This window comes from Pseudophryne corroboree, chromosome 9 (assembly GCF_028390025.1).
Source record: "Pseudophryne corroboree isolate aPseCor3 chromosome 9, aPseCor3.hap2, whole genome shotgun sequence".
Taxonomy (NCBI): domain Eukaryota; kingdom Metazoa; phylum Chordata; class Amphibia; order Anura; family Myobatrachidae; genus Pseudophryne; species Pseudophryne corroboree.
Window position 1 is genome coordinate 102,196,194 of NC_086452.1, and position 15,793 is coordinate 102,211,986.

Genomic DNA, 15,793 nt, shown 5'->3' on the forward strand with positions numbered 1-15,793 from the left:
GCTCTACCTGGTGTAGTGGCGCTACTGTGCAGCGTAATTTGAATAATGTAGACTACTGTGCACCGTAGTATGAATTGCTATTATTTTGTGGCCACGCCCCTTTCCCGTGAAGCCACGCCCCTAGAATTTTTTTTGCACGCCTACGGCGCGCACTGCCCCTATCTTACATGGGGGGGCGCCACTGTCGTTTCTTGCACACAGCGCTAAAATGCCTAGTTACAGCACTGTGCAGTGCACATGGTTTTGCCCAACTGCTAACAAAGGGGGTCATTCCGAGTTGTTCGCTCTGTAAATTTCTTCGCATCGCAGCGATTTTCCGCTTAGTGCGCATGCGCAATGTTCGCACTGCGACTGCGCCAAGTAAATTTGCTATGCAGTTAGGAATTTTACTCACGGTTTTTTTCTTCGTTCTGGTGATCGTAATGTGATTGACAGGAAGTGGGTGTTTCTGGGCGGAAACTGGCCGTTTTATGGGTGTGTGTGAAAAAACGCTACCGTTTCTGGGAAAAACGTGGGAGTGGCTGGAGAAACGGAGGAGTGTCTGGGCGAACGCTGGGTGTGTTTGTGACGTCAAACCAGGAACGACAAGCACTGAACTGATCGCAGATGCCGAGTAAGTCTCGAGTTACTCAAAAACTGCACAGAGATGTCTTATCGCAATATTGCGAATCTTTCGTTCGCAATTTTGATAAGCTAAGATTCACTCCCAGTAGGCGGCGGCTTAGCGTGTGCAAAGCTGCTAAAAGCAGCTTGCGAGCGAACAACTCGGAATGACCACCAAAGTTCCTGCTGTGATCAACTCAGAATTACCCCCGTTGTCTTTAGTTAATTCATACTTGCCTACCTGACCCTCTCCATGAGGGAGAGAATGCTCTGTTCCTGGACTTTTCTGGTAATGTATGATTGCCATCACCTGTGGTGAGCTAATTAATTGATAAGAAAGGTGTTTCACCACAGGTGATGGCAATCATACATTACCAGGAAAGTCCAGGAACAGAGCATTTTCTCCCTCATGGAGTGGGTCAGGTAGGCAAGTACGAGTTTATTTTGTGAAAAGGGTAATAGTCTGGCTGCGATGTTGCACACTTTTATTATAGGCACCTCTATAGAAGTCTCCCCCTTACTGTACATGGAAACCAGGGCCGGTTCAGGGGCTTTTTGCGCCCCGGGCGGCAATAGGGGGCGTGGCTTCATACAGTTACGCCCCCTGTACTGTAGTAGCGCCGCTGTAAGGATGTGCGGTGCGCGATGACGTCATCGCGCACTGCACAGCAAAGGTCCTCTCCACGATGGAAAACTAGACGCTAAGCGTCTAGTTCCATTCGTGGTGAGGACCTTTGCTGTGGGTGCGCGATGACGTCAACGCGCACCGCGCATCATTACAGTAAAGGTCCTCTCCACGAAGGGAAACTACATGTGTAGCGTCTAGTTTCCCTTCACAGCGGGCAGCCGACGAAGGGAAACTAGACGCGTAGCGTCTAGTTTCCCTTCACAGCAGGCAGCGGGAAGGCGGGCAGCGGCAGCAGGGGGCACAGCAGCAGCGGATCTTGCCATGGTGCAGCTCCCTCCGGATGGCGCCGGCGCCCTCCGGAAGGCGGTGCCCCGGGCAAAAGTCCTGCTTGCCCGTGGCAAGATCCGCTACTGATGGAAACACACTACTGGTTTGTGGAGTTATCGCCCAAGGACGGAGTGTAGGCATGCAGCTGAGAGGCCCATTCCCTGCAGTGAAACAAGGGGTGGTTCATTGTGTGTTGACAGTGTGGTGTAAACTCATTCAGATGCACAGAATGACATAAAGATGCAGATCTTCCTGTAATGCGGATTTACTGCTTCTACAAGGTTTATTCCCGGAGAAACAGGTGCTGTTGAAAAGAGCTTTAATAATGTTCATGAGCATAGGCAATCATGGCCATGCTGAAATGATTTTCGTTGTCTCAACAACTTGTATTTTATATGTCATTTGTCTTTTATTGTGACCTATAAGTTGTGAATTTCCTTTAATGAGACCCATATGCTTATGTGTCAGCCATAAAATGATGGTAGTGTTGCACCTGTTCCCCCCTCTGTTACACACCAGTAGGTGCGTTCCCGTTCTGCATAATAAATGTCTGCATATTTACACATCCTTAATATTGGCAGCGTCCTTAAATCAACTACCGAGATCCTTAACCTGATTTGTGTGCAGCATAACTGCACGGCATGGCGTTCTATAACTTTCTACAGACAAAGAGGAAGGGGGGTGCAAATCCCCACCCCCAAATTCCCTTCCGCACACTGAAAATTACCTGTAACAATCCCTGAACCTATCTGGTTCTATAACTTTCTGCATTATAACTTGACACGATTAAATAAGCCAGGGCACACTCTAATCACTATATTTGTATTTTGGAAATAGTCATTTGTGTATAAAGAGAAATACTTTGATTTAATACTAATGTTACCACAAGACAGAGGGCCTAATTCAGACCTGATCGTAGCAGCAACTTTGTTATCAGATGGGTAATACCTTGGGGGGTCATTCCGACCTGATCGCATGCTAGGATTTTTCGATGTGCTGCGATCAGGTCAGAACTGCGCATTAGTATGCACCGCAATGCGCAGGCATGTCGTACGGGTACAAAGCGGATCGTTGCTGAGCGATGGATTTTACGAAGAATCCATTCGCACATCCGATCGCAAGGAGATTGACAGGAAGAGGGCGTTCGTGGGTGTCAAGTGACCGTTTTCTGGGAGTGTCTGGAAAAACGCAGGCGTTTGCAGGGCGGGTGTTTGACGTCAATTTCCGTGCAAGAACAGGCTGAAGTGATCGCAGCGGCTGAGTAAGTTCTGAGCTACTCAGAAACTGCACAAAACTTTTTTGTACAGCACAGCTGCACCTGCAATCGCACACTTGCGAAGCGAAAATACACTCCCCTATAGGCAACGACTTTCTATTCGCAGCGCTGCAAAAAAATAGCTAGCGAGCGATCAGATCTGAATTACCCCCCCATGTGCACTGCAGGAGGGGCAGATATAACATGTGCAGAGAGAGTTAGATTTGGGTGGGGTGTGTTCAAACTGAAATCTAAATTGCAGTGTAAAAATAAAGCAGCCAGTATTATTTACCCTGCACAGAAACAACACAACCCAGCCAAATCTAACTCTCTCTGGAAATGTTATATCTGCCCCCCCTGCAGTGCACATAGGGGGTCATTCCGAGTTGTTCGCTCGCTAGCAGTTTTTTGCAGCCATGCAAACGCTATGCCGCCGCCCACTGGGAGTGTATTTTAGCTTAGCAGAAGTGCGAACGAAAGGATCGCAGAGCGGCCGCAAATAATTTTTGTGCAGTTTTGGAGTAGCTCAATACCTACTTAGCGCTTGCGATGACTTCAGACTATTCAGTTCCTGTTTTGACGTCATGAACACGCCCTGCGTTCGCCCAGCCACGCCTGCATTTTTCCTGGTACGCCTGCGTTTTTTCGAACACTCCCTGAAAACGGTCAGTTGCCACCCAGAAACTCCCACTTCATGTCAATCACTCTGCGGCCACCAGTGCGACTGAAAAGCTTCGCTAGTCCCTGTGTGAAACTACATCGGCCGTTGTAAAAGTACGTCACGCGTGCACATTGCGCCGCATACACATGCGCAGAAGTGCTGTTTTTTTGCCTCACAAATGCAGCTAGCGATCAGCTCGGAATAACCACCATGGTTTTGTCCAACTGCTAACAAATTTGCTGCTGCGATCAACTCTGAATTACCCCTAGAGAGTGCATATGCCCTAAGGGAATGCGTTTAGCATCTTGACTGTTGGGATGCCGGCGGTCATGTGACCGACGCTGGAATCCCAACACCACTCGGAGACCAGCGCCGGAAGACCAACAGCTGCCATTCCAAAGATAAATATTGGGGTAACTTTCAGGGATAGGGCTAGCCGCCACCCCTGCAGGGGAAGGATGGAGGAATAAACATACTTACCACCTCCGATGTCGGGTTATTCAATGTCGGGATGCCGGTGTCGGTCATGTGACTGCCGGATATCATACTGAATCCGTCCTAAGTTTCACAGAGGCTGGTGAACCAGGGTTTTTTTTGTCTTCACTATGGTCCTAATTCAGAGGTGGACACAAATGGGGTCGCTGTGGTGGATCTGAGAGATATGCCAGTGTAATGAGAGCTAGCATTTGTAATGAGACGCCCCAGGGGTTGCTCTGAATGTCCGTCGCAATTAAGCTGCTGGGGCCAGTGAAACTGCGCAATGAACACGCAGTTACAGGCTGCACTGCACATCCAAAACGGTTGCAACACACCTGCATTTTATTTGCCACATCCCCAGGGCTGGATTGAGGGCCACATGGGCCTGGGGCTGAAAATATTCAAGGGCCTATTGTGAGAAATGGGAGGTGTGATCAGTGCTGTATGGGTGTGGCCAGAGCCAGCTGGATGTGTACATCCCCTTCACTATAAGCTCCAATGTCTCCCTAAATATGTAAAAATAGAAAAAATTGCATAATTTTGTGCAAAAATTAGAAATGTAATCTCAATAGTTATGATCTGTGGCTGACCGTGGGGCCAGCTGGTGGCTAGTGATCATCATGATGATGGGCCTATTTTTATGTGGCGGCCTGGAGCTGTAGCTCCATTCACCGGCCCTATTGTTAATTTGGCCCTGCACTCCCCATTACCTCTCTCAAACATTTCCTGTCTGTCATTCAAACTGTAAACCCTCACTGACACTGACCATGGCGGTCATTCCGACCCGTTCGCATGCAGCGGTTTATCGCTGCGGTGCGAACGGGTATGGAACGCGCATGCACGGCGCACGCAGTGCGTGTGCGCGAAGTTGCCCGGCGGCAGGGGTCGCCAGGTTACGTCGCAGCGTACAAAGGACCGCAAAGAAGATTGACAGTAAGAAGGCGTTCCAGGGCGGATCTGGACCGTTTGGAGCCATTTTCGGGGAGTGGTGAGTAAAACGCAGGCGTGTCCTGAAGAACGGAGGGTGGATGTCTGACGTCAGAGCCGGCCCCATCATCGCTGGATCCGTCGCAATGGGTAAGTAGGTATAGGGCTAGTCTCCTTTTGCTAGGAAATTTTTATAGCTTAGCAGAGCTGCACAAGCGCTCGCAGCCCTGCTAAGCTAAAATACACTCCCCCATAGGCATGTGCTAGTTGATCGCAGCAGCAGCAAAAAGTTGCTGGCTGCGATCAACTCGGAATGACCACCCATGTGCAGTGCGGCTAAGTACAGCTGGAGTTGCGTTAATTTAAATGCCAAGCAGTGTAGTATGACCAAGCATGTTAGTACTTCCACCTTCTACGTGTCTATTGACTTTAACTGAATTTTATTGAGTTTTGAGCTTATTTTAGATGCTGCCTAATAATACGTGACATAGAATATAAAACAAAATCAAAAATTGTTGCGTTCTTGAAACCTGAAGGATAAGATAAGTGGTATTGACGTTGTCAGGGACAGAAATCTCCAGGGACACTTTTCTTTAAACCTGGGAATAAAAATAAGAACAATGTGGTATGCTATGTTATTGTCATGACTGTACAGTATCTGATACATTGGGAATTAGTGATTTTTACTTTTGCTGTCAGTCTAAGCTTAGTGTAAAGTCACTTCCTTGCACTCTTCCATGGGGTCCTTTATATCTAATTCCAGCTCTTACTAGGAGAGAAATGGTAGTTGTGTTACTTGGCGCTGCACAGGTCTCATACACAAGGTGACATCATTGCCATAGCAAACAATACAACTGTTGCATGTAGGGGAGTAAATAGATATTTGTTTGGACCATAGCAAAAGTTTGTAAAGGCCCCCATTTGCCAACCAGGGCCGGCGCTTCCACTAGGCAGCTTTAGGCAGCTGCCTATGGGCGGCGGGACCTGAGGGCGGCTGGAAGACAATATCTCTGAAATAGCAGTTTCTATTGGTGGCATACGAGCAGAGCAGTGTGTGTGACCCAGCTGCTCAGAGAGTCAGGCACAAGTGACTCCCAACGAACCTACAGATCAGCACCAAGGAGAGAGGGCGAAGCGCTGACAGCCTCACAGGCACCAACGAGAGAGGAGGACAGAGCGTCTTTAGTTACCACATTGCCCTTTGCATATACAGAAGCTATACTTGCACATCAACGTCAGCTCCTGGAGAGGCGGAAGTTTGTCGAGATCTCGCCGCCTAGCGGAGGATATAAAACCAACCAGTAGTGAGGGAGGATACCTTCTCTCTCTCCGCAGCCTCTCCCAACTCCCCCCCTTCCCCCGGCTCGTACAGCGCTGGTCCGCCGGCGCACCTTGGTGTCCTGTAGTAGGCTCCGTTCTCCTCGATTTTCCCCAGGTCCTGTGTCACCCCCTCATGTCCCCAGGTTGTGTTTATCCTCCCCCTCTCCACCCTGTCATGTCCCCATGTTCCGTGACACTTCCTCCCCCCTCATGTGCCCAGGTCATGTGTCTCCTCCCCTTCATGTCCTGTGACACCCTTTCCTCCCTCATGTGCCCAGGTCATGGGTCACCCCCTCATGCCCCCAGCTCCTGTGTCCCTTCTCCCCTCTCCCCCTTATGTCTAGTGTCACCCCCTTTGCCCCTCATGTCCCCAGCTCCTATGTCCCTTCTCCCCTCACCCCCTTATGTCTAGTGTCACCCCCTTTCCCCCCTCATGTGCCCAGGTCCTGTGTCCCCCCTGTCTATCCCCTCATGTCCCGTACCACCCCCTGTCATCTCATTATGAAAGGGAAGGGTACTAGCTCTGACTTCTCACATACTCACATGACACTCCCTCCCCCCTCATGTGGCCAGGTCCTGTGTCCCTCCTCCCCCTCATGTCCTGTGACACCCCCTCCCCCCTCATGTGCCCAGGCAATGGGTCACCCCCTCATGTCCCCAGCTCCTGTCTAGTATCACCCCCTTTCCCCTCATGTGTCCAGGTCCTGTGTCCCCCCTCTTCACCCCCTCATGTCCCATGACACCCCCTTCCCCCTCATATGCCCAGTTCATGTGTCCCTCCTCATCCCCCTCAAGTTTCCAGTTCATGTGTCCCTCCTCACCCTCTCACCCCCTGTTCCATGACACTCTCTCTCCCCCCTCATGTGCCCAGGTCATGTGTCCCTCCTCCCCCTCATGTCCCATGACACCCCCTCCCCCCCTCATGTGCCCAGGTCATGTGTCCCTCCTCCCCCTCATGTCCCATGACACCCCCTCCCCCCTCATGTGCCCAGGTCATGTGTCACCTCCTCATGTCCCCAGCTTCTGTGTCCTTTCTCCCATCTCCCCCTTATGTCTAGTGTCACCCCATTCCCCCTCATGTGCCCAGGTCCTGTGTCCCCCTCCTCCCTCTCTACCCCCTCATGTCCCTACCTTCCCACTCATGTGCCATGGTCCTGTGTCAACCCACCAGGTTCTGTATTACCCTCCTCATGTCCCCAGGTCCTGTGTACCTCCTCCTCTCTCCCCTCATGTCTTGTGTCGCACCCTTTTTCCCTCATGTGCCCAGGTCCTGTGTCACACCCCCCTCCTCATTTCCCCAGGTCCTTTGTCTCCTTGGCCCCTGCCCCACTTATGTCTCATGCCACCCCCTCATGTGCCCAGTTCCTGTGTCACACACCCCTCCTCATTTCCCCAGGTCCTTTGTCCCTCCTCCCACCCATGTCCCGTGTCGCCCCCTTCCCCTCATGTGCCCAGGTTCTGTATCATTCCTCCTCATGTCCCCAGGTCCTGTGTTCCAACTCCCCCTCTCCACCCCCCTCATTTCCCCACCTTACCTCTCATGTGCCATGGTCCTGTGTCAATCCCCTAAGTCCTGTGTTACCCCCCTCATGTCCCCAGGTCCTGTGTCCCTCCTCCCCCTCATTCCCCCCTAGGTCTTGTGCCCACACCCCCATTTCCTGTGTCACCCTCTCCCCCCTCATATGCCCAGGTCCTTTGTCATCCCCCTAAGTCCTATGTCATCCCCCCAGGTCTTGTGTCTCTCCTCCCCTCTCCCTCTCATGTCTTGTGTAACCCTCTTCCCCTCGCATGTCCTGTGTCCCTCCTCCCACTCCCCACCACCCTCATGTCCCCATGTCCTGTGACTAGAGATGAGCGGGTTCGGTTTCTCTGAATCCGAACCCGCCCGAACTTCAGCTTTTTTTACACGGATCCGAGCGACTCGGATCTTCCCGCCTTGCTCGGTTAACCCGAGCGCGCCCGAACGTCATCATGACGCTGTCGGATTCTCGCGAGGCTCGGATTCTATCGCGAGACTCGGATTCTATATAAGGAGCCGCGCGTCGCCGCCATTTTCACACGTGCATTGAGATTGATAGGGAGAGGACGTGGCTGGCGTCCTCTCCATTTAGATTATAAGAGAGAGAGATTTACTGGAGCTTAGGACTAGGAGGAGTACTGTAGAAGTGTAGAGAGTGCAGAGAGTTTACTAGTGAGTGACCACCAGACAGTGCAGTTTATTTAATATATCCGTTCTCTGCCTGAAAAAAGCGATACACACAGTGACTCAGTCACATACCATATCTGTGTGCACTGCTCAGGCTCAGCCCAGTGTGCTGCATCATCTATATATATTATATATCTGTCTGACTGCTCAGCTCACACAGCTTATAATTGTGGGGGAGACTGGGGAGCACTGCAGTGCCAGTTATAGGTTATAGCAGGAGCCAGGAGTACATAATATTATATAGTGAGTGACCACCAGACAGTGCAGTTTATTTAATATATCCGTTCTCTGCCTGAAAAAAGCGATACACACAGTGACTCAGTCACATACCATATCTGTGTGCACTGCTCAGGCTCAGCCCAGTGTGCTGCATCATCTATATATATTATATATCTGTCTGACTGCTCAGCTCACACAGCTTATAATTGTGGGGGAGACTGGGGAGCACTGCAGTGCCAGTTATAGGTTATAGCAGGAGCCAGGAGTACATAATATTATATTAAAATTAAACAGTGCACACTTTTGCTGCAGGAGTGCCTCTGCCAGTGTGACTGACCAGTGACCTGACCACACTGACCACCAGTATAGTTAGTAGTATACTTATATTGTGATTGCCTGAAAAAGTTAAACACTCGTCGTGTGACTTCACTTGTGTGTTGTTGTTTTTTTTATTCTATAAAAATAAAACTCATTCTGCTGACAGACAGTGTCCAGCAGGTCCGTCATTATATAATATATAATATATACCTGTCCGGCTGCAGTAGTGATATATATATATTTTTTATATCATTTATCATCCAGTCGCAGCAGACACAGTACGGTAGTTCACGGCTGTGGCTACCTCTGTGTCTGCACTCGGCAGGCAGTCCGTCCATAATTGTATACCACCTAACCGTGGTTTTTTTTTCTTCTTTATACATACATACTACTACGACATCTCTTTATCAACCAGTCTATATTAGCAGCAGACACAGTACAGTACGGTAGTTCACGGCTGTGGCTACCTCTGTGTCTGCACTCGGCAGGCAGTCCGTCCATAATTGTATACCACCTAACCGTGGTTTTTTTTTCTTTCTTCTTTATACATACATAGTTACATAGACATCTCTTTATCAACCAGTCTATATTAGCAGCAGACACAGTACAGTACGGTAGTTCACGGCTGTGGCTACCTCTGTGTCTGCACTCGGCAGGCAGTCCGTCCATAATTGTATACCACCTAACCGTGTTTTTTTTTTCTTTCTTCTTTATACATACATAGTTACATAGACATCTCTTTATCAACCAGTCTATATTAGCAGCAGACACAGTACAGTACGGTAGTTCACGGCTGTGGCTACCTCTGTGTCTGCACTCGGCAGGCAGTCCGTCCATAATTGTATACCACCTAACCGTGGTTTTTTTTCTTTCTTCTTTATACATACATAGTTACATAGACATCTCTTTATCAACCAGTCTATATTAGCAGCAGACACAGTACAGTACGGTAGTTCACGGCTGTGGCTACCTCTGTGTCTGCACTCGGCAGGCAGTCCGTCCATAATTGTATACCACCTAACCGTGGTTTTTTTTTTCTTTCTTCTTTATACATACATAGTTACATAGACATCTCTTTATCAACCAGTCTATATTAGCAGCAGACACAGTACAGTACGGTAGTTCACGGCTGTGGCTACCTCTGTGTCTGCACTCGGCAGGCAGTCCATAATTGTATACTAGTATCCATCTCCATTGTTTACCTGAGGTGCCTTTTAGTTGTGCCTATTAAAATATGGAGAACAAAAATGTTGAGGTTCCAAAATTAGGGAAAGATCAAGATCCACTTCCACCTCGTGCTGAAGCTGCTGCCACTAGTCATGGCCGAGACGATGAAATGCCAGCAACGTCGTCTGCCAAGGCCGATGCCCAATGTCATAGTACAGAGCATGTCAAATCCAAAACACCAAATATCAGAAAAAAAAGGACTCCAAAACCTAAAATAAAATTGTCGGAGGAGAAGCGTAAACTTGCCAATATGCCATTTCCGACACGGAGTGGCAAGGAACGGCTGAGGCCCTGGCCTATGTTCATGGCTAGTGGTTCAGGTTTTTTGGAAGGGACATCCTGCGTGACACTGCAGTGCCACTCCTAGATGGGCCCGGTGTTTGTGTCGGCCACTAGGGTCGCTAATCTTACTCACACAGCTACCTCATTGCGCCTCTTTTTTTCTTTGCGTCATGTGCTGTTTGGGGAGGGTTTTTTGGAAGGGCCATCCAGCGTGACACTGCAGTGCCACTCCTAGATGGGCCCGGTGTTTGTGTCGGCCACTAGGGTCGCTAATCTTACTCACACAGCTACCTCATTGCGCCTCTTTTTTTCTTTGCGTCATGTGCTGTTTGGGGAGGGTTTTTTGGAAGGGACATCCTGCGTGACACTGCAGTGCCACTCCTAGATGGGCCCGGTGTTTGTGTCGGCCACTAGGGTCGCTTATCTTACTCACACAGCGACCTCGGTGCAAATTTTAGGACTAAAAATAATATTGTGAGGTGTGAGGTATTCAGAATAGACTGAAAATGAGTGTAAATTATGGTTTTTGAGGTTAATAATACTTTGGGATCAAAATGACCCCCAAATTCTATGATTTAAGCTGTTTTTTAGTGTTTTTTGAAAAAAACACCCGAATCCAAAACACACCCGAATCCGACAAAAAAAATTCGGTGAGGTTTTGCCAAAACGCGGTCGAACCCAAAACACGGCCGCGGAACCGAACCCAAAACCAAAACACAAAACCCGAAAAATTTCAGGCGCTCATCTCTACCTGTGACACCCCCTCCTCCTTCATGTGCCCAGGTTCTGTGTCATCCCCCCTTATCTCCCCAGGTCCTGTGTCCCTCCTCCCTCTCCCCCTCACCCCACTAATGCCCCAAGGTCTTGTGTCCCTCTCCCCCTTCATGTGCCCAGATCCTGTGTCACAGCTTCACCAGCTCATACATCCCTGCAACTCTTTGTGGAAACATGGGCAACCAACAGGAGACCTACTAACAGCAGAGATTCCCTGAGCAGCACCATATGGACTCAGGTTAGAGTGATTGTGACAGTACTGGTGACACCGAGTGCATTTTCCCCTGTGGCTATAGCCTGGTCTGGTGGGGGCACTGCCGACTCTATACCGATTAATATTAACAGGGGGCTCTGGACTGTACGTATGCCATTGTCTCCCATCTCCCATGCAGGACACCGGTGGGGGGGGGGGACACAGTAGGCTGAAGTTTTGCCTAGGGTGCCTAGTAGCCTTGCACCTGCCCTGGTGCCAACCAATGGTGATAAATGTATATGACACATGTAACTTACACAGAGAAGCTGGCCCCCACTCAGCTCTGGGCCCCATAGCAGCTGCAGCCCCTGCACCTATGGTAGCTACGCCCTTGCATTCAACTGATGCAGCCACATTAAGTACTTCTACCATACTGGATGCCGACTCTAATGCCTCCTTTCTGGGCCTGTCCCTGACAGTGCAGGGCACTCTCTGCTGTTTCAAAAAGTGGGCGCCTTGCTTGAAACCTTTGGTCGGATTGGTTGCCTCTGGCCTAAGGGGAGTGCGGGCTTATACCCTGCACATGCCTTGAGCACGGCCCATGCAGCAGCCAGGCAGTGGCAAAAAAAACATTTACGTCTGGACCAACCTTTTTTTGGAGGGGGGTGGTGGGGGGGGCTTTTAGCTTGCATTTATCAAGTGGATTCTATGAAGTATTATGTAGAAGCCTGATTGGTTGCTATGGACAACTTCTCAACTCTTTAGAAGGTTTAGTAAATTTCCACCAGACATATTTAGTTTGTCTAGGCCTATTACAGTCCCTTATTGACTCACATCAAAAATACCTGCTTGCATTAATGTTTGTATAATGCTAGTAAAGGTATGTGTACAGATATGGTGATTGTACCAATTGTTTCCATTCAGATCCCTCCTCCCATTTGCAGTTTTGCTCAGAAATGTTTGCATTATGGCGTATCTGTCTCACACATTGCTCCATGGCTGGGGCTGAAGTAATATTTGCTTCCCCCACTGTCTGTTGCTGCTGAGCATCATAAAGCCTTATAACTCAATGATCATAGTAATTCTTAGCGTTAGTTACTACCTCCGGTCGTGCTGCGTTACTAGCATTTAGCACAGAAACAATGGCATATCAGGGCCCTTATAGGCTTTACTATTTCTCGTCTCTCTAAGCAGTACATAAGGGAAGATTAATCTTTTTCTACTTCTGAAGCTGGAATGACTCAAAGCTTAAAGGGACAGTAAATAATGCATGTTCTATTTCATCATCCAGTTGTGTCATATAGGAAACCAGGATCAGTTGAGTGCTAAGAAAAAGGGCTACTGAGAATCTGGGCACTTAAGAGGGTTCTGCCTGTGGCAGTAAACACTGGGGTCTGGCCCCCGTGACCCTCCAGGGTAGAATATACAGATATATAGATGGTGTACGCCTCATGGCGCTCTCCTGTTGGTACAAGTATAAGGGGGCAAATAGCAGACAATAAGAAATGTATAAAATATGAATAGAAATAAAAATATAAAAATAACACGTTACTGCAGAGTAACAGTGGATCCTTGCGTCTTCTTTCAGTGATGGGTAATGTATCTGTCTGAATGTTCCTCCTAAGGATAATCCGTATGTACTGAGGTGTGGAGACACAAAAAGAAATTCCAACAATGTGTAATAATGAACTTTTGTTTCTCATGGTCTGAGAGTCCTTCAGGTGCATTTTGGCAAACTGCAGGCGGGCTGCCATGTGCTTTTTACTCAGGAGTGGCTTCCGTCTGGCCACTCTACCATACAGACCTGATTGGTGGATTGCTGTAGAGATGGTTTTCCTTCTGGAAGGTTCTCCTCTCTCCACAGAGGAATGCTGTAGCTCTGACAGAGTGACCATCGGGTTCTTGGTCACCTCCCTGACTAGGGCCCTTCTCCCCTGATCGCTCAGTTTAGACGGCCGGCCAGCACTAGGAAGAGTCCTGGTGGTTCCGAACTTCATCCATTTACGGATGACTGAGGCCACTGTGCTCATTGGGACCTTAAAAGCAGCAGATAATTTCTGTACCCTTTCCCAGATTTGTGCCTTGATACAATCCTGTCTCAGAGGTCCACTGCATTATACACCTGCAGATAGATCCGAGAGTCTGGACCTGGTATGGCAGCATGAAGAAAAAAGGGCTTTTCTCTGCATGGTAGAGACAGCTGAGCAGGGGCATAACTAGATATTTGTTGGAAAAAGTTTGTAAGGGCTCCTGTGTACCCTCCAGTGGTAATAAATATATATAACACATATACTTACACAGAGAACATGGGCCCCATAGTAGCTGCACCCCTTGCGCCTATGGTAGTTACACCCTTGGTTGCATGGTCCAGTAAATTGGTTGGCCCTCCAAAAAGAGAAAACCACACAACACCAAGGGATACCTTAGTCTAGCTACATATTGAATTATCTTGACACAGATAAAAATAATTGGTACCTATAATATAATTATACTAAACTGTCTGTCTATGACATGTGCAGTGAGGACTGGATGGTGGCCATGTGTGCACCATGCCTGCTCTACCGCTGAAATGCACATAGCAGTAGGCACTCCTGTCAGCAGAGTTCAGTCAGTATTGTTCCCCCAGATCAGTGGCTACAGTCATTAAAGCAATGAGCTTTTGGACCTGGTCGGTGGGTTTGCTCAGGACCAGTGCATCTAGCACGGATGATTCTGCTTTTGTGCAATAAATGCCGAGCTGCCAGGCTCTGAGGTACCCTGGTGTGGAACAGATATGTCTGTACTCTTGGTTAGGCAATGTTAGGTCCCTCACACAGATTGGACCTGTGTTAGTAGTGGGTCTTCCCTGACATAGGGTGTCATTCTGACCCGTCCGCACGCAGCGGTTCTTCGTTGCGGTGCAAATTGGTCAGAAATGCGCATGCGCTGCGGACGCATTGCACACACGCATTGTTGCCTGGCAATGATCGTCGCCAGGCAATGCCACCGCCAGCGAGAAATGTGATCGCAGCGGCGATCACAAGAAGACGGACAGGCGGGAGGCGTTCCGGGGTGGATACTCACCGTTTTCCAGGCGTGGTGAGTCCAACGCAGGCGTGTCGAGGCGTTTGGAGGGTGGATGTCTGACGTCAGGACCGGGACCTTCATCGCTGGATCCGTCGCACTGGGTGAGTAACTGCAGCCCTGGACTTGTTTTACTTGAAACTTTTTTAGCTTAGCAGGGCTGCATAAGTGTTCGCAGCCCTGCTATGCTAAAATACACTCCCCCATAGGCAGCTTCAGGTTGATCGCACGAGCAGCAAAAAGTTGCTACGTGCGATCAACTTGGAATGACCCCCATAATCTCCAAGCGCCGGTGAGCTGGCTCTCTATAGGCTTATAATGGGACCCGGGTCGCCACCTTCACTGCAGCCTTACCTGAGTCTGACCGGATTCCCGGGACACTGGACCTGAGTTATTTTTCAAGAACCCTTTTCCACTGAGCCGCAACACAGGTAGTCCTACCAATAACCCGGTTTATTGCAACAGTGGAAAAGGGGCGTTAGCTGCCTGTGCCATTGTTTGTTTCTGGTTTGGGTCTTCTTTTTGCAGGTCTTCACTTTAAAGGTCTTCTCTTTACAGGTCTTCATTTTAAAGGTCTTCGCTGTAAAGGTCTTCTCTTTACAGGTCTTCTGTACAGATTCTACTGTACCTCGCGGTTCTTCCATATGGAAGACCTTCTGTTCACCAGTATTCTGTAAAAGGAAAGAGTTATGTAAAATGGAGATAGGGGGTATATTATAAGTACACCCTAAAGATAAAATGGTGATGAAATAAATTACAATTTTGATGGTGGAATAGACTCTGAAAAGGTAGTATATACAATTGGTGAAGGTTTGTACTTTCCTGCAATTGTAAAATAGATCCACTTACGAGGGAACAGCCATCATTTTCTGTATTTGTGCATTATTGGATTTCCTCATTACGAAACGGTTGACTTTGTGCCATTTTGCTGGCCATGGCCTTTCTGGTAACCTACTGTATATGCCTTTGTCTCATCTGTTCAGGGAAGTGGCACTGGGCCAGAAATATCAATATCATGTGCAGGTGGTTGCCGGATCAGCAGTGGGAGAGTCTTCTCCTCCACTCACTCTCATTCACGGGGACCCTTTCTGTGGAGATGGAGAAGTTAACGCGTAAGTCAGAATAAGGAATAAACTTATCTTTCAACTAATGTTTGTCATAGTCAAGACATACCATTTGTGCCCAGCTGATGTATTTACTCAAGCACCAGACACACACATACACGTGGTGGGAGAGTGGGTGAGAGAGAGGGTGCTACATACTAAAACAGCCAGATGGATTTACTAAATGTTTTATGGAAACTAGGCACACGT

General features: G+C 48.8%; 1 protein-coding gene and 1 long non-coding RNA gene across 5 annotated transcripts in view; one reads left to right on the forward strand and one right to left on the reverse strand.

Annotated features, from left to right (window-relative positions):
* PAPPA2 (pappalysin 2) overlaps window positions 1–15,793 on the forward strand; it is a 560,359-nt gene that overhangs the window by 339,519 nt on the left and 205,047 nt on the right. For all 4 annotated transcript variants that reach the window (XM_063939706.1, XM_063939705.1, XM_063939704.1 and 1 more), the window contains one exon: window positions 15,464–15,592. In XM_063939706.1, the coding sequence (XP_063795776.1) occupies window positions 15,464–15,592 (129 nt within the window). The remainder of the gene's footprint in view (window positions 1–15,463; window positions 15,593–15,793) is intronic.
* LOC134957660 (uncharacterized) overlaps window positions 14,936–15,793 on the reverse strand; it is a 60,797-nt gene continuing 59,939 nt past the window's right edge. Inside the window, exons 2-3 of the long non-coding RNA XR_010186701.1 lie at window positions 15,330–15,568; window positions 14,936–15,151 (exon numbers count right to left, since the gene is read on the reverse strand). This is a non-coding gene — a long non-coding RNA (uncharacterized LOC134957660). The remainder of the gene's footprint in view (window positions 15,152–15,329; window positions 15,569–15,793) is intronic.